General features: G+C 47.9%; 1 protein-coding gene across 3 annotated transcripts in view; it reads right to left on the reverse strand.

Annotated features, from left to right (window-relative positions):
* The window catches only part of DIS3L2 (DIS3 like 3'-5' exoribonuclease 2), a 199,849-nt gene that overhangs the window by 9,459 nt on the left and 163,629 nt on the right, over positions 1–26,761 (reverse strand). For all 3 annotated transcript variants that reach the window (XM_062625978.1, XM_062625976.1, XM_062625975.1), the window contains 2 exons: positions 1,372–1,555; positions 95–181 (listed from right to left, as the gene is read on the reverse strand). In XM_062625978.1, the coding sequence (XP_062481962.1) occupies positions 95–181; positions 1,372–1,555 (271 nt within the window). The remainder of the gene's footprint in view (positions 1–94; positions 182–1,371; positions 1,556–26,761) is intronic.

Consider the following 26,761-nt stretch of genomic DNA (forward strand, 5'->3'; position numbering starts at 1 on the left):
CTCTACATAACAACCAGCTACAATAATGCAAAAGGGGTGAGGGTTGAAGACGGAGCCACAGCAGACACATCTGACAGCATAGTGCTGTTCTCACCTGCATGGGCCTGGAGAACATGTTAGTCAGCACTCCTTTCCTGGCTTCGGAATATTTGTCAGCACCAAGTGTTTCATTTAAGCTTTTCTGGAAGAGAAAAGAGAGAGAGCATTCAGTGTTGACGAGTTACGGTGCTAAGGAGACCCAGGCAGATCTTACTGGGGCAAAAAGCAGCTTCTCAAAGCCAAATTCTTCCTTTCCCTGCAGATCCCCTTGTAAGTCAAAAGTGCACAGCAAATTGGGCTTTGCTCTGGTCCCAGCAGCTCCAATAGGACTGCACACACAGCCCTTCTGAGCACTGACCCACCTCCTGGCATCAATGGCAGGGAGTATCCAGGGCACAGGGACCGCTGGCTCCATCCCTAGGTGTGTAGTGTGCGAGAGCACACAGAAACCCTCTCCTGACCAGTGCCTGGCTCCCACCCAGCTAGTGACAGCTTCATGGCACAACTAATGGGAGTCTGGGGAGACATGGATACAGGAGGTCACTGCCTGGAGCCAGCAGTGAGGAAAGGCTGGAGGGGTCAAAGTGCAGGAGAGGAGCTGAGTGTGCAGCCCAATGTCTGCTGACACAGCCTCAGCACAGCCAGCAAGTGGGGACAGCAGTCCCAGCTGATGGAGGGGCATGTGGGAGGCCAGCGGGGATGGGATTAACAGAGGATTATCCACAGTCCAGTTGCAGCAATTAAAGAAAATCCTGGAACCTGCACTATGCTGGTCAGCTGGAGTTCAGCCTCAGGACATGCTCAGCAGAGACTCGGTCAGACACCTCCTCCACTGGCTGTGCCTGACCATTCCCGTCACCACTCTGCAGTCCAACCCAGTCACCCCACTCCCCACCCTGCCCTCCCTGAGACCTTCAGCAGCCTGGACAGAAGCACCTCTTTTGCAGAGCTGCTTTTCGTGTGGCACAGAGCAAATGCCCTGCCTGAGATCTGCCGAGAGAAGGCAGAGAAAGGAAATCTGGGTGTCCCAGTAGGTACTTCTCCACTGAAATGTCCTTCCCACTGCAGAGAGGGCAGTGCTGGAGTCATTTGCAACCTTGAAAGTGGAAGGGCCACCTTGCACAAAGGGAAGTTGCAAGGCCACCCTTGTCCAGCACTGGTGGGGTCAAGAGCAAGTGAGGGAGGTATTTTGTTGTGGCATGGGATAATTGTCAGGTCTGTTTGGGCAGAGTGGGACAGGGAATTAACCACACACTGCTGCAAACATGCCATCAGGTAACTGCCTACCCTTCACCCCCACGTCCCTGCTTTCCACCAAGCCAGTGCACTCACGTGCAGGGTGCCTGCGCTGCTGAAGTCAATGTTGAGGCCAACTTGGTTGCAAAACTCCATGAGGTCGTTCAGCAGCTTGGTTTGAGGTGGGGGATGGCGGCGAAGCAGGGCCTGATCAGGGAAGGAGCGGTAGATCTGGTGGGCCACAGCCATGTTTGCAAGCAGCATGAACTCTTCCACCAGCCTGCGGCAGAAGAAAAACAACCCAGGCCCCAGTTAGAGGGGGGAGCTGCTAAACCAAGCCAGTCCATAGTGATGCAAACTAATATGACACAGGGGGAACAGGGGACCAGTTTATAGTTGCTGTTATAAGCACAGATTAGATGTGAGACTTCAGCAAATCTCCCCCCCAGTTCTCACTTTATATCTGAGGTTTTCTCACGGACTCAGAGCAAGCTGTCCTACTGGCACAGACAAGCAGAAGTCAGTGATAAACAGACAACTTAAATTAGGATAAAATAATCTCCCTTTAGGTCATTTTATCTCCTGAAATGTTTGACAAGCAAAACAAACGCTGTGTGAGAGATAGCATGGAAAACAAACACACATCGCTGTCTACACGGGCCAGAGAAAACAGCGTCTTGCTTGCTCCCCTATCCCAAACTCGACATGTGTGGTCAAGCCCAGCCATTGAGCTCTGCTTCACGCCAGGCTTCCACCCAGAGGAAGATTTAAGTGCAGGACCCGGGCAGGGCAAGCCACAAGTGCAGCTCATTGCAGGGCTGCATCCAGCATCTAGGTGGTGCAAGGACTCTGGGGGCTTCTCCATGCAACCTGCAGACTTCTGGGGGGTATCCCAGGCTGGGGTGAGCCCCCCCACTTTCCACCTCTGAATGTACATGCATTGAATGGAAATCTCCAGGACTACATGCTGCAAAGAAAAGCAAACCCAATGCTAGAGATCATCTTTGGAGGATTTATGGGTTGTGCTACCAGCTGTAGGGCTGTGCCACAGGAGACTTGTTTAACTGGGCTTAGATAAGCAGAGAGATGCGCTTAACTGGACTTCCTGCTATTTGCTGCATGTATTCCCAGAGCTCCTAACTGGTGCTAATTGCCGAAAAAAAAGATAATATATTTACAGAAGTAACCTCATCCTCTGAGCAATGTCCAAGTGAACTGTCACTGATTATGGCTCAGCCCCATTGCTCTCAGAGGCAAAGCAATGCTTTTGCAGGGCTGGCTGGGACCCTAGGGCTGGGGGCTGGCAGTCTTGCAGCTCCTGGTCCTGGCCATCACCGGCAGCACGTGCCAGGTGAGATGTGCAGGGTGCTGTGCTCCTGTGGTTGCTTGCTACAGCAGTGATACATTCCCAGCTTGGGAGTACTTGCCAAGAACTAGAAAGGAAATAAAGACAAGCCCAGAGGAGGAATAGGCACCTGACAGTTATGATGAGCAGTAGAAATGTTTGTCTTTATTGTGAAGGTGCCACTTTAATAAGAGCCTTGTGGGTTCTCCCACGGTGTGTTGTGCCAGAGGTCAGTACCGGACCCCACAGGGAGGGCAGGAGGGACACCCCTGCACAGGGGTAGTGCAGGGAGCGATGGGGAGCAGCACAGCTTAAGTGGGAACAGGCTACCCATCCTGTCCTCTAAAACGCCTGCCAATGATTAGATGCCACCTGAAGGCCAAGGGCTGGGTGAGGGGCTGGGACCCGTGGGAGCCGGGTCCGTGCACACCTTGAGGGGCGACTTCCAAGAGCGTTGAGCCACGCTCTTGCTGTTCCTGTGCAGCTAAGCCAGCAGATGGCAACAGCGGTCCCTCTATGGCCGCCGGCACCAGGGGGCTGCAGGACAGCACTCCCCAAGGGTGCCGGGCACCGGGCTGCGCAGCACCAACGGGCGGGAGGCAGGGCAGCGAGGAGCACCCAGCGGGTTATGCATGGCAAGGCCATCCCCATCTCCAGACAGCACATGGGCAGCTGTGGTCTGATGAGATGTGTGAGGCTCTGCCAGCCCATGCTTGTATCTGGGAAGCCCCTTCTGCACAAGCTTGTAGCAAGGCACAGCAACCAGCATGGCCTTTGAAAGGCAGCACCTCTCCTTCCTACGAAAGGAAAAGGGAGACATTTCCAGTGCTAGCCCAGCAATACAGATGCACACGTGGGCAAAGCTTTACCATGGAATCCCTTCCCTCTCTTGAAATACAACCTCTACAGAGAGACAGGCAAACCCATTTTTAAAGACAAAGCAATAAACACCTGTGAACAGCATCCTTTGTCAAAGGCAAAACAGCTAGAGAGGAGCACTAAGTGAGTACTTATGCAGATGCTGCCATTCTTGCTCCCCTCCAGCACTAGAGTGTGAAGCTTTTTACCCCTTCCTCCACTGACACTTCGGGCTAGATGCAATTTCCACCTCATCATTAAGTTCTGCATTTTGTTCCACCATTTTAGGGCTTGGGCTTTTATATTTTCATGGAGAGATGCTTGTTCTGATGTTGTAAGTAGCACTGAATTGAAGATAATACCTAAGCACCCTCCTGCCAAGGAATGCTTTTACACCCAAAGGAAAACTAACAGCACCCACTTCCTGCTTTGCTCTGCAAGATCCCATCATCTCTCCCTTCAACATGTGGAGCGCCAGGCCCCCAGGCAGCATCAAAGACAGACCCCATCAAGAAGAGGTACCTGACATGTGGCTGAATGGAATGCATGGTCAGGAAACTCTTACCAGGAAGCACCTGTGACAGGGTGTGCAAGACGCAACCATATATATTCAGAATTGAAAAGCTACTTGTCTTGCTCACTCACCTAAAGGCAAGGGCAGGCCTTGTGAGATGAAGCTGCAGTTTGGGCTTTCAAGGAGCAGATAACACGAACAAGATCAGACACTGCCCTCTATCCAGGGAAAAGAGAAGCCCCAGAACCCAATGGGTTGGTTTGTATCTCAGGTTAACAAACCACAGCGCCCTGGGAAGGCTGCAATGCCCTATGGGTTGATGCCAAAACACCCTGCAGCGACGGAGGGTACTTTGCAGCTCTGGATCACCTGGCGGTCATAGAACTGCTCCTCATATGCACCCCACTGCAGCATCCCTGCAAAGGATGGTCAGGGTGGGGCTGCTCCATGTTAACTCCTAGACACATTTGGTTTTGAACATCAGGATTTATTTAGTCCCCAGGGAGAGGAAAGCAACTTCCAGAGGGGACAGGTCACAGCTGGGCTAATGAGGAGCATGTGAGCGCCTGCCAGGGTCAGAGGGAATGGGTTGGGAGCAATGAAGGAGCTAGCACCTGCACCCAGAGTTAAGCCAGGTCACCTCTTAAAGCAGAGCAACAGATCTGTGGCTCAGGACACCAGGAGGGAGCCAAGATCTGCAACAAACAGCTTTACGTGGTGTCACAGCACCTAAAAGGAAAACCATACTCCCAAGAGGGGTTCACGCTGATAGTGCATGGGATGTTGGAGACTGAGGAGGACAAGCCATGGCTGGGACAGTGCATGAAGCTGGCAAGACTTCAGGTGCTGAGAAGCAGGAGGGCACAGCAAAGCTGCTGCCATCCTGCCCTGCACATGGGGCCTTTTAGTAGCACTTTCAGCTAACGTCCTCACCAGGGCTTCCACTTGGCAAGCTCTATGTCATGGCTCGGATAAAGGCAATGGATGCTGAGGCAGGCAGCAGCAGAGGCTGGATGGCAGCGGCCAGGGGCCAGACCAGCGTCTGGTGCTGCTATTACTGGGAGCTGCGCTGAATCCCTGCTAACTCATCGGCAGGTCAAACGACAGGATTTTGGGGTTTTCTTTTTTTTTTTTCTTTCATGAAATGGCCTTGCTGGAGTTTGGCTCAGAGCGGCTGGCAGCCGGGAGTGCAAAGAAAAATATTTCATGGCTAAAAAAATGGAGACAGAAAGACTGGTCCATCTGAATGTGAGCTGAATGAATCCCATGTGAAGTGCATTCTAATGCCATCGCTACAGTTTCCTCTGGATTAGCTGAGCTATCCTTGGCTCCTGGATCCACAAAATCCCATAAACAATCTGATCTGAACTTTTGCCCTTTCTGTGCTGATGCGAGGTTTCCTGCGCTGTCCTGTGGAGAGGGCTGGGGGTTAGCAGGTGGCTGTCCCTCCTGTAGATGCCCACAGACCCTGGCTGTCCTTCTCACCAGGACTGCAGGTGATAACCTGTTCAATGTTATCATTTAACATGTGCACATGTGAGAGGGAGGAGGACAGCTCCTGACCAGGACAGCTCACAAGCTCTCTAAGCATCTTCTGCCTGCTCTTTCAATGCCCAGATTTTGCTTATGAGTTATGGGCTTGGTGGGGCAGTTAGTGGGCGAAACTCCACAGCCTGCCTTATGCAAGAGATCAGCCGGAGTGTACAGATTTCAAAAGCACTTGTTTCTGAGTTTCAAACATGATCAAGGCATGCCAACTCCAAAATCCCACCGACCGCCAGGGAGATTTCAGGCTCCTGAGATGCTATTAAACACAGAATTTGGTGATTTTAAAGTATCTTAAATGATGGTCACAGCTCCAGTAAGCAAACAGCCACCTATGAAACCATCCAGCTGAAGAGGTTTGACAACATCTCAGTGACAGCCCCAAACCCAAGCTACTGGGCTCAGGTTCTCACACAACTCCTATCATAGCCAAACATCTGTGGGATGCATGAAGAGGAGCTGCACATAGAAACTCTGGAACTGCTTTAGTAGCAGAATTACTATTTGCTCTGTAAAATGTTAGCTAGACCCTTTCCCAATCTCTTGATAGCAACCTGGAAAAACTCCTCACATCCTCAGAAAGTTGGCTGGCTGATGGCAAATAAAATAGTGGTCCTTGTGCCAACTCTGCACAGTGAAGCAGGGCAAGTGAAATGCCTGTTTGGCTCCTTGTCTCCATGGCAATGCAGCCAGGCTATACAACAGCCATTGAAGTGCCCACTCTCCCTGATTAAGTTGACAAATGACATTAGCTAAGCAAGGTTCACTGCAAGGGAGAGACAAGGAGTACTTTGTTTGCAATCCAGTAAGTGCTGGAAGGAGTCAGGCAGCTTGGTTAAAGCAAAGTGACACTAAAACACCTGTTGTTCCACCAGTGTAGCAGACCTGTAAGCTTCAGAGCAAACAGCAAGGTAGGTCTGAACAAATGAGCACAGCTCTCCCCCCATGCTGTGTCTCCACCTCCATCCCCTGCTGCAAGGTGTAGCCGCTGGGTGTACTCAGGCGTTGGAAGTGTTCTCATAGCTGAGGCACCACGTAGCTCTCCCATGGCAGGGTTTTGGTTTTTTTTTCTCACTTTTCACAGGCTGGAGAAGTCGGTCCTTTCTTCAAATGTAGCTCACTGTGGAAACCTGCCCCAAAGGGAAGAGCTGGAGTCTGAGCCGCCCTTGCAACAATAGTCCCTCTCTCTGGGTGAGCTGCCACTAGGTAAATCTCAGCATCCTTCCATCAGCTCAGGCTTGAGTCAACTGTAACCAAATAATTTCTGGAAAGTTTACCAAACTTCTTTCCCCTATCACATTACAAAATGCTATCTGCTCCTTTCCATCATGTCTCCCCTTTACAACTACTGCCCCCACTTCACAGGGAACAAGGCTTGTGCTGTTCAAAGTCCTTCCCATCTTCAGATGAGTTTACTATCCTGGCTCAGCATGGTTTTGTGCTTCAACCACCCGTCAAGGCCTCTGGTTTCTCAACTCATAGCTACATGTCTGCCTCAGGTGTCCAGCTCCACACTGGACCCAAACAGGGTTAGAACAGGGTTAGGACAGTATAGCTTTGAAAACTGGGTTTGTGTATGAACCACAGTGCAATGGAAGGCTAGTGCTGAGAAAACGAAGCCTACATCTGTCTGCGTTTGAGAGGGCTCTAAAGACACTGATGAATATACGTCCCCTTGCTAAGGGCAGTATATTGTTGAGAGCTTTTGCTCTCTGCTGGCTTGAAGGGGATTACTGCTGCAGTGAAATCTCATAACAAACAAGAAGAGATCTATAGCCACCTCTTGGGAATGGGACTCTAAATCCTGCTGAATTCACCAAGAGAAAGTCACCTTCCACAAAAAGCTGCAAACAGTCCAGTGCACATCCAACAGCAGCAGCATTATCAGCTGAAGGAAAACCGTAAAGAAATGGCACTACAGTTCAACCAACAAACTCTCTCCAAAGTGTTAAGTCCAAAGATGCTGGACGTGGTACGACTTTTTCTTCTTTCATTTAAATCATGTACATTTATTTTTGATTACAGCTCTTCCATGAAGCAAAGGAACTTGAGAGTTTTCTATAAAAGCACTTCTAAAAGCAACATTAGCTAATCCCGCATCTCCTGAGAGTGTAGCCAATGACAGAATCATACTCTTTGGCGAGTGGCTGGACCGGCGCTTACAATGGCTCTTTTCCATGCAAAATCCTGCAAGAACGGTGTACTGTCTTCCTGGTGACATTCTGCCTCTCCAACGAACAGGAGCATCTTCAGCCATCCACTCTGGAACAGCACTGCTACTTGGAGAGTTATGAAAATCAAATCCCCTGTTATCCAAAAAAACTGAACTGCGGTGTTATATGTGAGCCTTGCAATGTTGGTGTGGAGCTCCTTTTGCCAATGATAGTTGCCAAAAGACCAAAAGCCCTACTTTCTTTTGAAAGAAAAAGTAGTAAAAGGCAAAAACCCTGGCAGTTCCCGGCTTGATGAAAGTCATTTGTGCTCCTTTCTCAACTAGTGGTGGCCTTAAAGCATAGCTGAATAATGGAATTACTCCGCTTTCACAGATTGCACAATTAGCTCTTGGTTAAAACTGTTAACACTGAAACTTGATGAGAATAGCAGCTCTGAGGCAATTTTAGATTCATTTCTTACTAAGCTAGAATGGCTTTTCCCTCTAATGAACTCCCCTTCCAGGGTATAAAGAATGCTCTTTTTATTATCTATGGTGCCTTTCCAGTAATAGATGCCTACAACACAAATGCATGGGAGGATTTTTGGAATACAAATGACACTTACTGGCCACTCTCACACCTTGCAGTGGGAAATGCCCTGAGACCACTGTCTTTGCTTTATCTATATTAACTGTGGTAAAGTGGAAAACCATTTTAAGTTCTCAATACTAAAGCTGGGCTACTGAAGGCATTTGGCACGATTAGGAATTAACTGCTTAGAGCCTGATGTACTAGGTTTGCGCACAGGGATTTAGACTGCCAGAAAAGCCTGAGTTCCTTTGGAATGATCAATGACACTTTGAAGCCCCATTACATAAAAGAGCTGACTTGACCTGGCAGCATGACATCAGGCCAGGCAGCAGGGCACTGAAGATGGCAGAAACAACCTCTGGCACTTCTTGGCGCTCAGCTACATGGATGACAAACTCTCTGCCTGGCCTGGAGCTCCTCAGCCTCATCTGTGGATTGTATGGAAGGGATAAAGCTAACACCCACCCATCCCACCACTGTCCATCCTGTCTTGATCCAGAACTGAAGAGCAAGTGCTGCAGAAGATGTGATCTCTGTGGGTTGCGCCTCTTCATTAACTTTTAATATGACTGCAGTATGCTCCTCATCCTCGTGGCCCTCCTTTGGACTTGTTCCAACAGTTCCATGTTCTTTCTTATGTTAAGGACACCAGAACTGTACACAATGCTCCAAGTGAGGTCTCAGGAGAGCAGAGTAGAGGGGCAGGATCCTTTGACCTGCTGGTCACGCTCCTTTTGATGCAGCATCTTCAGCTGCTGTGGGCCAGGGATGAAAGCTTAGACCTGCACCCATGTGCTGTGCTGCATGAAACAGGACATGGAAGCACAACTTCAGCAGCCTCCCTCAGTCCCAGCTCCAGCATTCTCTACAGTGTTCTTAGAGCTATCACATTTTTGAGCCCAGGCCAGAGGACTTCACCCTCAGCACTGCAGACAGAGGAAGATCTCCCTCCAAGAATGACCTTGGGTCAAGAAACAACTTTTTCCACTGGCCTCAAAGAAGCCCACAGAATGCCACTCACTCAGCATGTGCACACAGACACACATACACCCCTCTCTAATGCCTCCAGTGGCTGGGACCACCTCGCAGTGCTGCACAGACCTCTCCAGCCAACTGTATCCTGGGCTGCATCAAAAGGAGCGTGACCAGCAGGTCAAAGGAGGTGATCCTGCCCCTCTACTCTGCTCTCCTGAGACCTCACCTGGAGTATTGTGTGCAGTTCTGGTGTCCTCAACATAAAAAGGACATGGAACTGTTGGAACAAGTCCAGAGGAGGCCATGAGGATGATCAGGGGACTGGAGCACCTCCCATATGGAGACAGTCTGAGAAAGTTGGGGCTGTTCAGCCTGGAGAAGAGAAGGCTGCGTGGAGACCTCATAGCAGCCTTCCAGTATCTGAAGGGGGCCTATAGGGATGCTGGGGAGGGACTCTTCATTAGAGACTGTAGTGATAGGACAAGGGGTAATGGGTTAAAACATGAACAGGGGAAGTTTAGATTGGATATAAGGAAGCAATTCTTTACTGTAAGGGTGGTGAGGCACTGGAATGGGTTGCCCAAGGAAGCTGTGAATGCTCCATCCCTGGCAGTGGTCAAGGCCAGGCTGGACAGAGCTTTGGGTGACATGGTTTAGTGTGAGGTGTCCCTGCCCATGGCAGAAGGGTTGGAACTGTATGATCTTAAGGTCCTTTCCAACCCTAACTATTCTATGATTCTATGATTCTATGGATGTCAGAACCAAACTGCTTTTTGAAAAAACTCCTTTAAAACACAGCCCCTTCACACTGCCCAAGCATTTCTCAGTGGGGAAGATGATGGCAACACTCGAAAGGATCTGCAATCCCCATGTTTAGTTCCAGAAGCTGTGTGGCTGGGAATCCCAGCCCAGCTTCTCACACATCCATATCAGATCTGGTTTGTCTTTCCAGGGAGCCATCAGTTCACTGAGATCTCATCTCTCAGAGGGAGGTATGATGGCCAGGGACCTGCTCCCTCTCCACAGAGACACCATGGATAGATAAGCAGTGACCACTAATGCACACAAATCAATGCTGTGATCAGGCAATGGGTCTCATGAGAGCAATCAGCGCCTGGTCTGGCAAGCCTTACTTTCAGGAAAGGATTAGGATGCTCCCAAATGGGGTGCTGGTCAGCTGCCCAGGGCCAGGGGAGGGTCCCAAACAGTTTTCTCCAGCCTATGGGAATTCCTGTTGGGCAAAAGAGCCAAAAGCCAAACTGGGTCTGGGATGGTGCAGAGCAGAGGGAAGATACCTCACACCAGCACCCAAAGCTGGACTGGCAGTCCACATTCCTGAGACATGCAGTCTGATATGCCACCGGCTCTGCAAGTAGAACTTATGACAAGATGCGTAATATTAATGTCATCCAGAGTCTGGCTAAGAGGGGAATGGAAAGAACTCCTGAAGAAATGCAGACAGCCCCTCTCCTGACAGGAAAGTCTCCGGCCCCACACGTCAGGCCAGCACAGCCTGTTATCAGGATGCATTTCCCACTGAAAGGAGGAAGCAGGAATGAAAGGCACTTTTCCTTACCATTAAAAGTTTACGCATGTGATTTATGGGTCAGAAAAATTAGCAAGTCCGTGGCTGAGTGCTCCACACAGCAGCATGTGTTACATGGCTGCTGACCAGAAATGCCAAGACCCATTAGATAAAAGCAAAGGGCAGCACAATAGAAAGTTAAAGATGCTTTTTGCCCATTTAATTAATTAGCCAGGTCTTTTCTCCATCCTCGGCAGCCTTCATTAATGTAACATTGAAGTGAAGGAATATTAACAATTCAGACAACACATTAATATTAACACAACACCTGCAAAATGCAAGTCCATTAGGTAAACAAATGATCTTAAACTACTGAGGCAGAAATAACATCCTGACATTTCCTGGCATGAGTATCCTGCAGAGATACCATCCATAGCTTATGCTCCATTGTAAAGGCATAGCACCTTGTACACAGGGGCTGCTCATCTGTTATCAGTTCCTGAAAGGATGAGAAAAACTTACATTTCCATGAAGACATTTGCCAGTTTCACATGGAAAGTGTCCTACTAAAGCCATGTCATGAACCAGAAAGATCAAAAGGGATTTTTAAAGATTTTATCTCTGCTAGCAAGGGATGGAAATAAAGCCTGAAGCTGATAGCTTGTAAATATTAACCTACACTTGGGATTGCTCCAGAATCTGAGCTTTCTATTGTGGTGGTTTAATCTGAGACAAATTTTCCGTAAGGAAGAAACAGCTGATCACCTGAAGAACAGACAGTACTGTAAGGAGTCACAGACTGCTAGAACCTGCCTTCCTATACCATGTTTGCCACCAGCTAATGCTCTCCCAGACATTCCAGCTGAGGAGGGGTTCACACCCTGTGTGTGTTTCTCCCAGGCTTTTTTCCAGCTTACCTAACATTGAAGAGTTTACTACTTCCAAAGCAGAAGACAGGACTAATGGACACAGGGGAAATAAAGAAGGGATGAACATCCCAGACTAGAAGCATACCCTGAGATGGCCAATGACAGGGGACAGCATCCAACTACCAACCAGGATGAGACCCAGAACAAACAAGCAGAAGCCACCAGAAGCTCAGGAAAAGATGAACAACCAAAGCTAGCAAGAAAAGTTTAAAAGATGACGAACACGTGAAATAATCTAAATAATGTGGCAACCAAAGGCAGTGGTAGCACAATAACTCAACATGTACCCCCTGATGGTCAGGAAGTGAAAGCCAGGCAGTGACTTGCAAAGCAATGTCCTCTTTTACTGTAGATCTCTGGTCCAACCTCCTGCCCAATGCAGGATAACTTCAAAGCTGGATCAGGCTGACCTTTTCCAGTCGAGTTCTAGCAATCTTCAAAGTCAAATATCTCACAGCCACTCTGGGTCCCTGTTCCAGTTCTTAACAGTGTGCAAGTGTTGTTTGGGCTCATAGGAAGAGACCTCAGGAGGAGAAGCAATCACCCAGACTAGCCAGCCTTCAGCAAGGGCCTTGCCAGAGGACTGCTCAGGAGAAACTGGCTGCAGATCAAGGGAACTAGAGCAACCACCAGGACCATCAGTTCTGAGATCCACGTCAGGAAAATACATTCAATTTAGCAAGGTGCCCAGCAGACAACACCCAAAGCCAGCCACTCCCTGGCTGGGGGATGCTCTGCTGGGGGTGCTGCTTTCCAGGCAGGGCTGTGGAGCAGGGCTTAGAGCACTGTTCCAGTTCAGCCTCAGATTTGCAGTTGTAGCACTGAGTGTGGGCAGGTTAAGGGGAACAGTTGTATCAATATGGAGTGAGGGATCCAGCTGGCTCTGGCTGTATTATTCTTGGTCCGAAATGATTGTGAAGCACAACACATGAAGCTTCTGGTTACCAGGACTTTCAAAGACACGGAAACCCTAGAGGGAGGGGAGCAAGGTACAGGGGACACCCACAGCAGATCAGGGTTAAAACAACCAATAAAAGCTGGCAAGAAGATGAAAGGGAAATAGGCAACGCAGGATTTGGGGATGATGTTCTCTAAATAGGGACTACTGAAATACTCTGGATAGCTTCTGTTTTCAAGTAGCCTCTTGGCAGATTACAACATCCCAGAAGGTTTTACATCCAGCTCCTACACTCTTAAACTAAATATTAGGTGAGAAAAACATGCTTCTATAGAAAAGTCAGGCACAGCCCTGAGTGAAAAACAATAAGCAGGAGAATGAACGTATCAGGTTTGTTGAATATACAATCAACAACAGTTTGTTGTTTTTTTTTTCCCAAATAAAGTCAAGGGAAAGAAATGCAGAGATGAGCAGGATGGAAAAGCTGCAGGAAACTTAGGTAGTCTCCCCCCACCCCACACCTCCCCAGGCACAACTCTCACCCTGCCTGGCCTCAGTGGGCAGGCTTGGAGCCACGCTGTAAATTCCTGAGAGCCTTACCCCCTCTGCAGCCAAACAGACCAAAGGTGCAATAGGTCTTCCATCTGTAACGTCTCTCTCCTGACTTTTATGTGCATCGATTCAAAAGCTATTTGATTTACTGTCATAGGCATTGTGAAGAGTCTGGCATGGTCTAAGGACAGCCTGAGGTTAAAGGCAGCAATGCAATTTCACCACCCTCTCCATTACAAGAAAATGTTCAGGTCTGGATTTATAGTCACGTTCCAACAAGCCCACACATCACAGCAGGCTGAAATTAGTCTCATTTACGCAATGGGATCAAGAAGAAACTGCTAAACATCCTACCGGAGTTCAGCACACACGAAGAAAGCCAAGTGGCATGGGAGCGGGTGTTGATCAGCACGCTTGCTGACAGAGAAGAAAGCACACAGCTCTGGTGACAGAGGGCTATTTATCTCTGGCGGCAGCTACTTACACACAGACAGTAAATGGGGATAGATGAGGTAGTTTCAATGAGACTGTAACAGGTAAGGTTGGGTGGCAGGGGACCTACTGCTGTAAGCAAGGAAGAATCAAGAATCATATCCTTAAAACCCACGATTGATATGACAACTTTCCAGAGCTGGATTAGTAAGAAAGGACTTTGTTTCACAGCACAGTCCCTCTGCTGTGATTGTATAAAAGAGAAAACAAGCTCTGTTCACAGTGAGATCTTCAAAACCTCACACACTGCTGGGTGAAGGTAGCAAATGTCTCAGTCCCTGGCTGTCACAGCCAACAAGCTAACCTGGTTACTCTTGCTAGTTCCTCCACTGGCTTTTATGGGTCCCTCAGCTGCATCTAAGAGCAGAGGAACCCAAGCTACATCCACCATGATATCCTGAAACTGCTCCTTTGGGCCAGGGTTCTACCAGATTAAGGAAAGTTTGATTACAATGAAGAACCAGGTTTGATGAAGAACAACTCTTGCAACGTTACCTTCCAGGCTCTGAACTGAGTTCAGCAACCAAGAGTTCAGCAGCATAGATCAACCTCCTGAAAAAATGTACCATCACCAAAAAGTAGGCACACAGATCTGTCAGCACATTTGTGCTGCTGAAACCAACGGATCTCAGCACTGGATTGTGGTAAGATTTGCAACACTGTCATCTTGAAGAGCCTTGGCTTTTAATCCTTGGAAAAGAAACATTTCAGGCATCAGTTCTTGCCTTTGCGTATGAGTGTTGCAAAGCCAAACCAACAACCCCTTTTGGAGCACAGGGCACATCCTAAGATGCCCCGGAGCCTTCTTGTCCTAAAGACATTGAGTAGTAATCTCCAAATGACAAAACAGAAATAAAACCATATATCCTCATGTTTTGGTATGCCTGCAGTCCAGGCCTAACTGGCTCTGGGTGCTGCATCTCTCAGACTGCTTAACCACTGAATAAGCAAGGTAGCTCTGTACATTTAGAAGAAGGAAAAACAACATTAAATCTGCCTTGTGTTTCTAAATCAGGTTTGGAAAACTATGCCCAGCAAATCCCCAGTGCCAGAATCTATCACATGTTGGGAATCACCAGGGCAAGTCACCACCTGCAAGGACATTGCACTGCGTGAAGCGCAATGGTGTTTCTACCCTTGGCACTGAAAGACCTCAGTAGTTGGAGCTCTTTTGGTGGTTGGACCCCAACCAGCCATCTTCCTTTCAGGCAACCCAGTCTGTCATCTCTTCATATTCAGCAGTCAAATGTGAATGCTGCGGGTTCTAGACCTCTGTTTCGCCACTAGATTTACATGCGGGGTCAACCAGTTTGAAACAGCCCATGTGGCTGGGGTGCATTGCAATCTCTCCAAGCTCAGACTGAGCAGAGAGTTCCCTTGTTCTTCCCAAGCTCTGAAAATCATAGAATCACAGAATTGTTTAGGCTGGAGAAGACCTTTCAGATCATTAAGTCCAACCATTAACCAAACACTGCCAAGTCCACCACCAAACCATGTCCTTAAGTGTCACATCCACACATCATTTAGATTACCTCCAGGGATGGTGACTCCACCACCTTCCTGTACAGCATGTTCCAGTGCTGGAGAACCCTTTTGGTGAAGGAACACCCACCTAACTACAATCTCCTGTCATGTCACTGTAGAGAGTGATAAGGTATGCCCTGAGCCTCCTTTTCTCCAGGCTGAACACTCCCAGTTTTTCAGCTGCTCCTCATCACACTTGTTCTCCAGACCCTTCACCAGCTTTGTTGCCCTTCTTTGGACCCACCTCCAACACCTCACTGTCTCTTGTAGTGAGGGGCCCAGAACTGAACACAGGATTTGAGGTGCAGCCTCACCAGTGCCAAGTACAGGGGATGATCACTGTCCTGGCCCTGCTGGCCACACTGTTTCTGATACAGGCCAGGATGCCATTGGCCTTCTTGGCTGCCTGGGCACAAGCTGGCTCATGTTCAGCCATTGTCAGCCAACACCCCCAGGTCCTTTTCCACTAAGCAGTTTTCCAGCTGCTCTTCCCCAAGCCTGTAGCACTGTATGGGACTGTTACGGCCCTAATGCAGGATCTGGTACTTAGCCTTGCTGAACCTCATATCACTGGCCACAGCCAATTGATCCAGCCTGTCCAGATCCCTCTGCAGAGCCTTCTTGCCCTCCAGCTCATCAACACTCCCATCCAACATAGTGTCATCCGCAAACTTACTGAGGGTGCACTCGATGCAATTGTCCAGATCACTGATAAAGATATTAAACAGAACTGGCCTCAGTACTGAGCCCTGGGGAACACCACTTGTGACTGGCCACCAACTGGTTTTAACTCCATTCACCACCACTCTTAGGGCTCATTCAGTCAGACACTTTTTTACACAGAGAACACTACAGCCATCTAAGCCATGAGCAGCCAGTTCCTTCAGGAGAATGCTGTGGGAAATCATGTCAAAGGCTTTACTAGAAGACTAGTTTCAGTCTAGTTCTGAAACTCCTAGATTGTTTCCTCTCTAACATACTCTTATTTCCAGCAGACACCTGGTAAATTGAAGTTCCCCATGAGAACAAGGGCTAGCAACTGTGAGACTTCTCACAGCTGCTTATAAAATATTTCATCTGCCTCTTCATCCTGGTTGGGTGATCTGTCACAGACTCCCACCATAATATCTGCCTTGTTGGTCTTTCCCTTGGTTCTTACCTATAAACACCCAACCCTATTGTCACCATCATGAAGCTCCAGACGGTCAAAACACTCCACAACATACAGGGCTACTGCACTGTCTCTCCTTCCTTGCCTATCCCTTCTGAAGAGTTTACAGCCACCCACTGCAGCACCCTAGTTATGCGAGTCATCCGACCAGGTTTTCATGATGCCAACTATGCACAGTTTTCCTGCTGCGCAATGGCTTCCAGCTCCTCCTGCTTGCTGCCTGTGCTTTGTGCACTGGTGTAGATGCACTTCAGTTGGGGTACTGATACTGACACCTTTCTGGGGGGGAAGCCCTAATTCCTATGTAGCCACTCTCAGGTGCTTCTGTGGTTTCTAAGACATCAATAACCCTTGCATCTTTGCTGCTGCATGGATATCCATCCCCTGCCTCCACTGAGGTGGCAACCAAAGGCGCTCGCTAGCCTACCATCCCTCAAACAGCAGCAACTTCTCTGAATGCTTGTGCAAGGTGTCTGCCATAGCAGGAGAGGTACCAACCTCATTTCATCTTGAGCTTGTTCCATAACACACCATGACAGATCCTATATGAAAGGGAAACAGTTCAGCAGCAGTGCATGGATTGCCTATAAATTAAAGCATAGGAAACACAGCTTATGGTACGTGCAGTCCAGGCACATTATACCCTTTTTGAAAGCCACTCTCCCATTGTTATTTAACATCCTGCAAGTTTCAGCCAGAGATGCAGTCTCCCATCCGCGCCCCGAACTGGCCTGGGAATGGCTGGGAAGAAGAAAGGGAGCTTGAAATGAACTGTGGAAAGATTTAAGTGCTCTTACTGGTGCTTTCCAATACAATTTTCCACTTGGGGCAGGGGAAGGGAAGGAGGAGAGCCTGACAGCAGTTTAGAGCCAGTCACAATTGTGACAGCTTCTTCTTTTCCATTTCCAACCAGCTCACAGGCAGAAGGAGCACTTTAACTTCCATTAATTATCACAGCCTGATTCCAGCCCAGGGTTTCAGAGCAGCAGTGGCAAACTTTTAAGACCGGTTAGGAGCAGGTCCTGCCTCAAATTGTGTTATTCAACTCAGTGCAGAAAAACTCTGCTGTTCATGGAAGCAAGAACCACTGCAACTCTTCCTATAGCATCTTAGTTTGCAGCTACAAGCATCTCCCATAGGCAGCACCACTGCTGCCAGAGAAGAGGATCAGACAAACAACTTGTCATGCTCCAGACTCTGAGAACAGGTTAAACAGTCTTTTAACAGACAGATCTGTTGCACACCCAAGACATACACACACGCACACACAAAAAAGGAGCTTAACAGAGAAGTACATCACTTCTGCCTCCTCTCTGGCTATCAGAGATTCCTGCTGCAACTCTAAAACTATGTGAAGCTTACTGCATTTCTCAGTACTGATCGCTACATATGCAGCTTGGAAGTGTGCTTGTGGTGTTTAGGGAGACAGGGACAGCTTGAATAGACACAGCCCTCATATAATTGGGACAAAATTATTATGAAATGTTGCTGTGTGGTTTCTCCCACTGCTTAGCTTCATTACAAACTACTAAAGATCATTATAGAAAAATGGCTGCAACTGGGATGTGCCTGTGCAGACTAAGCATGTCCTACCTCAGCATTTCAGCCCACACTGTCCCATGTCCCTTCCTGCTCCTCTGCCAACAGGGCTGATTCACCCTCAGCTGGTTTCCCCTGCTGAGAACCAGCCCCTGCTCCAACCTACTCCCAGCATCTGGCTGCAGGTAACACCCCTTCATGCTCAGTGATGACAAGACAGGTCATCCTCCCTTCCTCAGTGACAGAAGATCTTTGCAGAGCTGCACCCTCTGACACCCATGGCTTGTGAACCACTCACAGGTATTTTTAGAATTACCCTTTGGCACTGAATAATGAAAGGAGGGAGATGTTGCTGCTGGATGCAGCCAGAGCTCTTCCCAGCCACCCCACAGTCATACTGGGACATGCCAGTGAGCAGCTGTTTTGGAGTTCAGGTGATTTGTGGCTCTGAGCTGAAAACAAGCCCAGCCACAAGCAAGGCAGTAATTTGCCTGCCTTCACCACCTGGAACAGCTGATGGCTCCAACTGTGGCAAATTTACCAGTATACAGCAGGTGAGGAGCAAGGTGGTGTGCCTGTGTGTTCACAGACATGTTGTAAAGGAGGACTGGCTGTGAATTCAAATTTAGAGTGATTGGGACACATTGTGCTGGGATGCTGAAGTTCACACAGCAGCAGCCCTCTCCAGATCCACATTCAGCCCTGAATCACACAGGAACTAGTCTGGGGAGCAATTACTGGTGTACAAATACTCTCGATCTGCAACAAAAGGATGGCAAGGAGTTTCCCATCAAAACCTCTTGATGCTTTCATCTCTCCCACTTAGGCTGGGAGGATACTTCCTCCTGCCTAGACAAGCAAAGCCTCGGCAGAGCTTCTCTCAGGGACCTGAGGTGCTGGAACAGAAGTGTCCAGTGACATGAATCAGGGGTGAGCCACAGGCACTGCGGCACAGCAGGTTTGCCCTGCCAGCATAACTCTCCTTCCCTGCCAGCACTTGTGACTGCAGGAACTATGCTCCATTACGAACAAGCTGTTCCTCTAATTCAGCCCTACTGACTCTTCTCCTACAGAAGATTTTCCTGAAATTGACTGGGGCTTTGGCTAGCCAAATGCACTTTTACATCTGATTTTAGTCCTCTAGCTGTCACTGCACCATTCCCTGCAACCCCAGCCTGTGCTACTGACAGCCACGGGGCAGGAGAAAACCACTGAACCCAGAAAACCCTGCTCTAAAAACCAGATCTGTAGCACTAACATGCTCCCCACACCTCCATCCTTCCCCCTGCTTCCTTGCACACACACAAGCTTTTTAGTCTAGCAGCCCCATGGACTACCCTGGGACCGAAAGGGAAAAACATAACAGCAAGTACATGCCTAGATGTTCATTTTCTATGTGCTGACAGTCTCACTTTAATCCTACTTTCCACATTTAAGGTGTTAATGGGAACCTTGATGCATTTCAGAGGGAACAGGCAGGGATAGAAGATAGATGCATGAGTCTAAAACGCTACTCCCAGATTTCATATCAAGAGCTGGATTTGTTTATATCCGTATGATACAATCTCCATAAAAGCAATCAAGCACCACCAAAAGGAGATGTTTGAAAATCTGCACAGCCTTCACACAGACTAGGCATTACGTTTGCTTTTATGATGCAGAATAATAGAATGGATTCCTTCCACAAGTTCCCAAACGCTGTTATTAAGTATTGCTTCTCTAATAAAATATGCTGCAGCATACAGTAGTACATGATGTGGCATTTACACAAGTCTTTTCTCTATATAGGATTTGCTGGCTTTTAAACAAATCTGTCTCTTCTATACACTACAGAAGCACAAGATGAGTAATTATGTTCTCTGCTTAATAATGTTTTTGCACTGGCCAATTTAACAGCTAATCTCCACAAACCTCTGAGATAGTCCCCCAGCAGCTACATTTGCATGTTGTAATCAAGTCTCGCTATTAAATCATACTTTGCAACAATAGCTGAGCTGTCAACTACACGCAGAGACTCTCATGCTGGCACCACACAGGCAAAAGCCCTGGATAAACATGCACAAAGCCACTGCTCTGCCAGCTAAGAGAGCATGCCTTCACACTATGGGAAGCTCAGGGATGGCTGCACCCACCATTCATCTCAGGACAAGCATCCTTTATCTTTCTCTGTTTTCTGGAGCAGCCAGTGAGCTTGCAGGTTGTTGTCTCCATGCCTGCATGCTGCTCTCTGCAGTGGTGCAAAGCCAAACTGGTTTGGCGGTTGTGCTCTTACTCCTCAGGCTGCTTCCTGTGGTGTCTTTGAAAAATTGAGCTCTCCAGGTGCAATAGAGAGAGTCCTTCATCGCAAAGGAGTCCCCCCCCCTTGGCTTTATGGGCAGAACAGCTTGCGGAGACATGGAGTGAATCAGAGCACTGCACCCTTCAGGGTTAACTACCCTCCTTGATAATAGCCTACACAATTTTCTGGTTTCTTTGCTGTCTTTGTTGATCACAGTACAGCATGAAGATGTGGCTGAGAGAGGTGGCAGGGCCAGCACTCTTTCAATTAAGTGTCCCTTTTAGTGTCATCATATTTTGGGTGTGGAGCCTGGGAATGGCTGCTGTGACACAGAATGAAGCAGTTTGATCTTCCTCTACTGGCTTCTGCCAGCCATTCATCCCCTGCTCCTCCCTGTCCCTTTCACCCTTCCAGAAATTCATCTCCAAAGAGGTTTATGGAAACCCCAGCTTAGCTCAGCACCATACTCCTGCTCCTGTGCATTTACTGAAGCAACATGTCACTTCTCTGCTCTCCCACAAACCCAGTTTTCACTTGATGGTGACAGGGACTGCAAAGATCTGAGCGACCCAAGTGCATTTGTCAAACAACTGCACCAGGAGGCAATTCCTATGAATTCCCTGCAGCAAACTTCATTGCACTGGTCCAGGCTGCTATTGGTGCAGCCTGGAAAACTCTAGCTCTGAACCAGTCTGCCTCTCTGCACTCCCCTGCAACATCTGCAAATGTGCAATAAATAGCAGAGCCCTTGTTGAACCCTGCCTTTTGCAGTAGCTGTACCATGAGTCAGAGTTTCAACACAGTGATGCAGATCAGCTGCAGCCCCGCTGCACCGATGATGTCTTTCTGTCCTAATGATTCTTCCTACGCATTAGCACATTCATTTCTACCTTGCCATGCTCTTCCCATTTATCCAGAAATACGACAAGGTCTCCTTCCTTTTAACATGGAGACAGAAGGAAAGGATAATTTCTTGCTGGAACTGGGGCAGGCGAATCTAGATTCAATCTGTCTTGCTAATTGTTGGGGGCTGGAATTGACCGGGGGCTGGCCTGGTGTGTGAGCACAGGCAGCCTGCTCCCAGCCTCTCCTGCTTTACACTGCAAACAAGTCACACCAGATCACTCTAAGTATGGTGGACCCTGCCTGCTCCCCTGTAACCTGGACACTTCTGCCCAGCTCCACGTCACCAGACAAGTGGCAGCACACCAGACGATGCCTGGCTGGCAGCAAGACTGCAAATGAGCACTGAGCTTAAATAAAGCATGACAAACTCATTAATAAGATGACTTCTCCAACAGGTGCTCTGTTATACTTCAACAGAGCTGCCTTCCCATCTCTCTACATCCTATCTGACCACAAAGTCCTTCCTACAGGTACTTCCAGTGGGGCCAAGCCAGTGTGTCCTTTCTTGTCTGCCAGGACAACTGCATGTGTAGCTGCTCGCTAACCTGATTGTGTTGAGGTGAGTAGGGTTTGCATCAACTCTTTTACTACATCAGGCTGTTTAAGCTGGACTGTCTGAGCAAAATGAGATCATGCCAGAGATGCAACACGTACAAGAGCTTGCACAAGCTGGCTTTCACCAGGGGAAAGAGGGATGTGATGAACAGTCCGGATGTTGGTCTCTGCTCAGCTCAGTCTGAGATGTAAAGAAATATCTACTGGCAGCCCAGATGGAGGCAAGCAGCCTGCTGAACAAGCGGCTATCTGATCAGTGAGAGATGCTCAGTAACAGTGAATCACTGCTGTGTTCAAATGTCAAAGTTAACAGAGGAGCTGGAGGGCAGAGAGCAAGGAGAGAGGGAGGGGAAGTAGGGAATACTAAGTTGTTTAGTTCATGAGGGCCATGAGTAGCATGGCACCACAGAAGCAGTACAGCCAGACAAGACCTTACCCAGGCAAAACACAGGCTGGGCTCTGCCCCACATGTGGGCAGGTAGGCAGGTCTGCCTCTACCAGCCAAATGAAGTGTGGCAGGTAATCTTGCCCAAAGCAGCAGGGCTTGCAGTAACCAAGACTTGAGTGGCAAGAATATAGATTCACTTTCCTTTATTCCCTCCTGTTTGATGATCACAAAGTGTTTTATAAACGCTAATAAAAAAATCCCAGAGGAGTCTTGCTCCTTCCGACTTTACAGATGGAGGTGGAGCAGAGACAGACGATGTGACTTGTCAGAGACCATGCAAAGGACAGCCTCTGAGTTCAGAGCTGTGCCTGGACCTTCTGCCCTGCTTATGGTGAGCTGATGAGGGGGGCAGTGGGGTCACCAGAGAACAGGGACATTTCCAGACACATCAACAGAAGAAGAAAAACTTGCAGGACATGGTGGCCAATAATGATGCTGCTCATTTAAGGGTGCTTCTGATCATCAGTCCCATTTTAGACGAGAGGTGAAGGACAAAATTTAAGATGCTCAAAGCTGATCTAAGGAATTTAGAGACATCTCCCATTAAAATTAATGGAAACATTAATGCAAAGTACACTCACATCTTCAAGCAGGTTCTTTCCAAGCAAGATCTTTCCATTAACTTGAAAGGAAGTTGTGCCCAAATCCTCTTACATTGCTGGGAATGCCCCAGACGAAATCGGCAAAGTCAGGTTACAGATCCATTAGGCTCCAGATTGACTAATGCATGAGAAACTGGAAAGGTGAAAATGCTAAGCAGTAACAGGAACCCCACTCAGGGTGACCTTGACACAGCAAGGGGCTGAGTACATAAAACATGTTTGTGATTTGAAGCTCCTTTTTTCAATGGAGAAGACGCAGGGAGGTGTGGAGAAGAACAGAGTCCGTTGCCAGACTGATTTAGCTGTCCTGAACTGTGGAAAAAACACTGAAAAGCAGCAAGACCCAGAACAAAGCACAACTGCTGGAAAAGTAGAACTGCTTACTGTTGCTTCTTGGAGGCATTAACGAAAAATGCTTCCACTCTCACCCTCAGATTTGTGAGGACATAATTTCAAACAATAAGGTACACTGAATACCCGGCTAAGCAGAGCATGTGGAGAAAGAGCAGGAGTCAAAGCGAATGTTCTGTTCTTCCAGGACCAGTAGCTGGCAAAACCCAGCTTTGCAAGAAGTGAGTGGTGTCAGTGCAAAGCTGATCCTTCATGTTAACACATAGATGTGTGCCAGGAATTTAAGACTAGGAGGATTATTCCAGCAGCTGACCTGCTGTGCCTGAAGGGCTTCAGGTAGCTACTGTTCCATTGAATCCACTGACTTGTAGGGTCTAAAACACCTTCCAGAGGTGCACTGGTCCTTGAGAGAAAAAGAATTCCCTGGTCTTCTCTTTGGACATTTTGCCAGTGGTTAATCTATCTTGCCTTTCAAATGTGTGCTTTACTTCAAGTCTGAATGCTTCAGCTTTCAATCAGTAGCTCTTTATGAGAGAGCAATCCCAGGTGACTGACAATCCACATGGGTTACTCCAGCTTACACGGCTGATCCCCTGGGAAACAAAGGTACTGAACAAACCATAGAGGTCCTGCCCATGGCAAACTGAAAGCCCTTGCTCTCTCTAGGAGAGTGCAGACCAAACAGCAGGTTGGCAAGCAGGAGTGGAAGGTCTATCTACAAGCAAAACATCCTCTACCACCACCAACACAACCCATGCTCTGAGTACTCAGCATCCCTTCATCACCTTTGGTCTTACTACACTGTCTGCTACTACATGCAACTTTCCACCATTAGTTTGTACCTAAAGCACATCCGAACAAAGCAAAAGAAGGTGGCACATGCACTTGCCCGCTGGTAACATCACAGGGTGGACAGCAAAACCTATACCTGGCAGAGAAGTCACTCTTACACCATGACTATCCACTCAAGGACACAGAGACTAAGCAAAAACAAGGACTCCTTTTCCGTATTTGTTACGAAAAAGTATGTCTAGAAATCCTCCTGGGAGATGGATAGTTAGGGCGTCTGGTGATTTTGTAGCCAGATCTCAGTTCAAGAGAGGGCCTTCCTCGACACAGAATCAATTCAGTGACATGGGTTCAAGATGAAATTGAGAGGTGCTTCTTGTGAAAGGTTGGTTATTCACTCTTTCCCATGTCAGATCTGTCCTCTCCCATGTACCTAAGGGCTACTCAGAGACCCGTCTGATTCAGGACTACTAAGAAAACCCAGATGCATTTGTTGGCAATTCTAGTCCAGCTCACTGCCTTGGGCATATCAGGCATATATATAGGCCAGAGAAATGGTGCTGAAATGCTGCTGAGGGCTTCTAACCACATTGTTAAGGAAATGGATATGTAAACAGATCTCCAGGGATGACACATGGAGACAACATCTCTGACTCAATTACAATTGCAGCTGATTTTCTCACCTATTTGATTGCCACTGAATATCAAGATATCTAACATGGACACAGGGAAGTTCTACAGCTCCTCTCCAAGCAAACACTCTGAAACAGGAAAGACAACAAACTCCCCTGATTAAACCTATAGAGTAGGGAGGTCTCACACTCACCCAGGTTTAAGAGCTCAGTTCTTCCTCCCCTTGAGGGTGGGAGTATACACTGACTGCTCTGGTACCCTTCTGAAGATGTAGAAAGACCACCAATGTGGGATACTGTGTACACCACCAAAGAAAGCTTCGAATGTTCATTTGGAAGGGGTCAAATTATCTTCAAATCCCATCTATTTGTTCAGGGGAAAGGCTGGTTTTCTTGATCACCTTTTCCATTTGCAGTCCCCACATCACACTGACACTCCAAGGAGTTGACAGTTACTATTTCTACAGCACTGCCGGATTGGAAACCTGTTATTAAGCAGCAGGGTGGCAGAAGGAGGCAGGTTTGTGTTACGAAAAGGAGCTAAGTAGTAGGTGGGTAGAGCCTTTTCCATCTTTTGCATCTTCATCACCTAGAAGTGGCCATAGGATCCCTTCAGCAAGAAAGGAACAACTCTCTGCTCCTCAAAGTCTCAAGTGACAAAGGCTATTTTTGCAGCATACAGCTCAGCAGACTTGGTTATGACATACAGAAAACTGAGTTCATACCTTAGGCATCTTTTTGAGTTTTAAAGGTCAACCTCCAGACAATTAACCCTACACTGAACCAGCGCCATAACCAGGAAGACTGGTTTATCTCTGCATACAGTGACAGAATAATTCACCAGCCTTGCCTGGGCAACTCCAGTGCATACCTTTGGCAGGTGAAGGATATATATCACTTGATGACCATAGTAAAGATCAGTCATTAAGTCAATAAGTCAAACAGAATAATATCAAAAGAAAAACTCCAACTTGCTTAGTCTTCGTTTTTGCAGAGTGTATCTTCTGGGCAGTGTGAACTCATACCCTGGCTTGCACTTTGCTTCCAATCCTATTCTCATCCACATAGGCAACACTTCCACCAGAACTCAGTAGTGTTTTAAGCCCAGCGGGGGACAGCTTAGTCTTAAACCCAGGAGGTGGCTACAATCACAGTGGTGGCATTCCTTCTCAGCAATGGAAACACAGGCTTATTTACCCCAACCGCATGTGGCGCTTTTCTGTGGCCTCCAAAGATAGCTAAACCCTCACGCAGCTTACTATGAGAGTCACAGCGCAGCTCAGCTACCTGCAGTCCACTGGACAGGACTTGGGCAATGCTTGAAGAAAGCTAGCGATGTGTAGAGGTGCACCCAGAGAACTATGGTGCAGCAGGACATACCTTGTCCCAGCTAAGACACCTTGTCCAACTCCTACTAGACAGTATCCACCCCAGCCTGTGATGTCAAGGGATTACATGCATATGGATTTCCCCCCATGAAATCCCAGTCTGCCAGGCAAGACAAACAAGAAAAGATGCCACCTTCAGAGGTTTCCCTGGCCATGCGGATCAGAGTAGGTCACAGCACGTATCTGCTGATCACCAAGTAGAAGAGCAAATGCCATCAGGGACAAGATCGCTTCCTTTACAACAATACATGTAGTGCTGCTTTGCTGGGATGCATGCATGAAACAACCATGTAATAAGGCAGGTTAGATACCCAGTGACTGTGATCTGTGCAGCAGCTCCTTGTACAAACAACCCACTCTGCAAGCCTCCATTTCTCATAAGAAACAAAACACAGCATGGTAAACCTGCCAGCTCATTGCAAAAAAACCCAGGTCCATGATAAAGTCCAACACATGAGCTGTACACTTGGGAAGTACATCTGAAAACACATCAGTTATGCCATATCAACTGCCTTACGCATTTTGCTCCTAGCACACCCAGTCAACAGCTCTCCTAGCAAAAAAGAATGAACTCCAAACAATTCTGCTTTGCTGTACTCAGAAAAATACTCCTCCCAAATATCCACCCAAGCTTTGTTTACACTAAACCTGCTGCAGCCTTGAATGGTAGCAATAAATGGAGTGAGCTAATGTGTTAGTGACAAATAACCCATTCAAACAATTCAAGCATAATTATAGGTTGGCTCTCCTGATGTAATGTTGGGTACATCACTGCAGATATTACATTCACCTTATGAAAAGATTGCACAGAGGAGCTCAGTTGGTAACCCAAACAGCATTATATATCACAAGCCTATCAGGATCAGGAGTGCATGCACCCTGGCATTTGAAGTCCTGGTGTTTTAAGTGATAATCCAATGTACCAG

Source organism: Pezoporus occidentalis, unplaced genomic scaffold, assembly GCF_034315485.1.
Source record: "Pezoporus occidentalis ecotype Australia unplaced genomic scaffold, CSIRO_AGI_Poc_V1 ctg285, whole genome shotgun sequence".
Taxonomy (NCBI): Eukaryota; Metazoa; Chordata; class Aves; order Psittaciformes; family Psittacidae; genus Pezoporus; species Pezoporus occidentalis.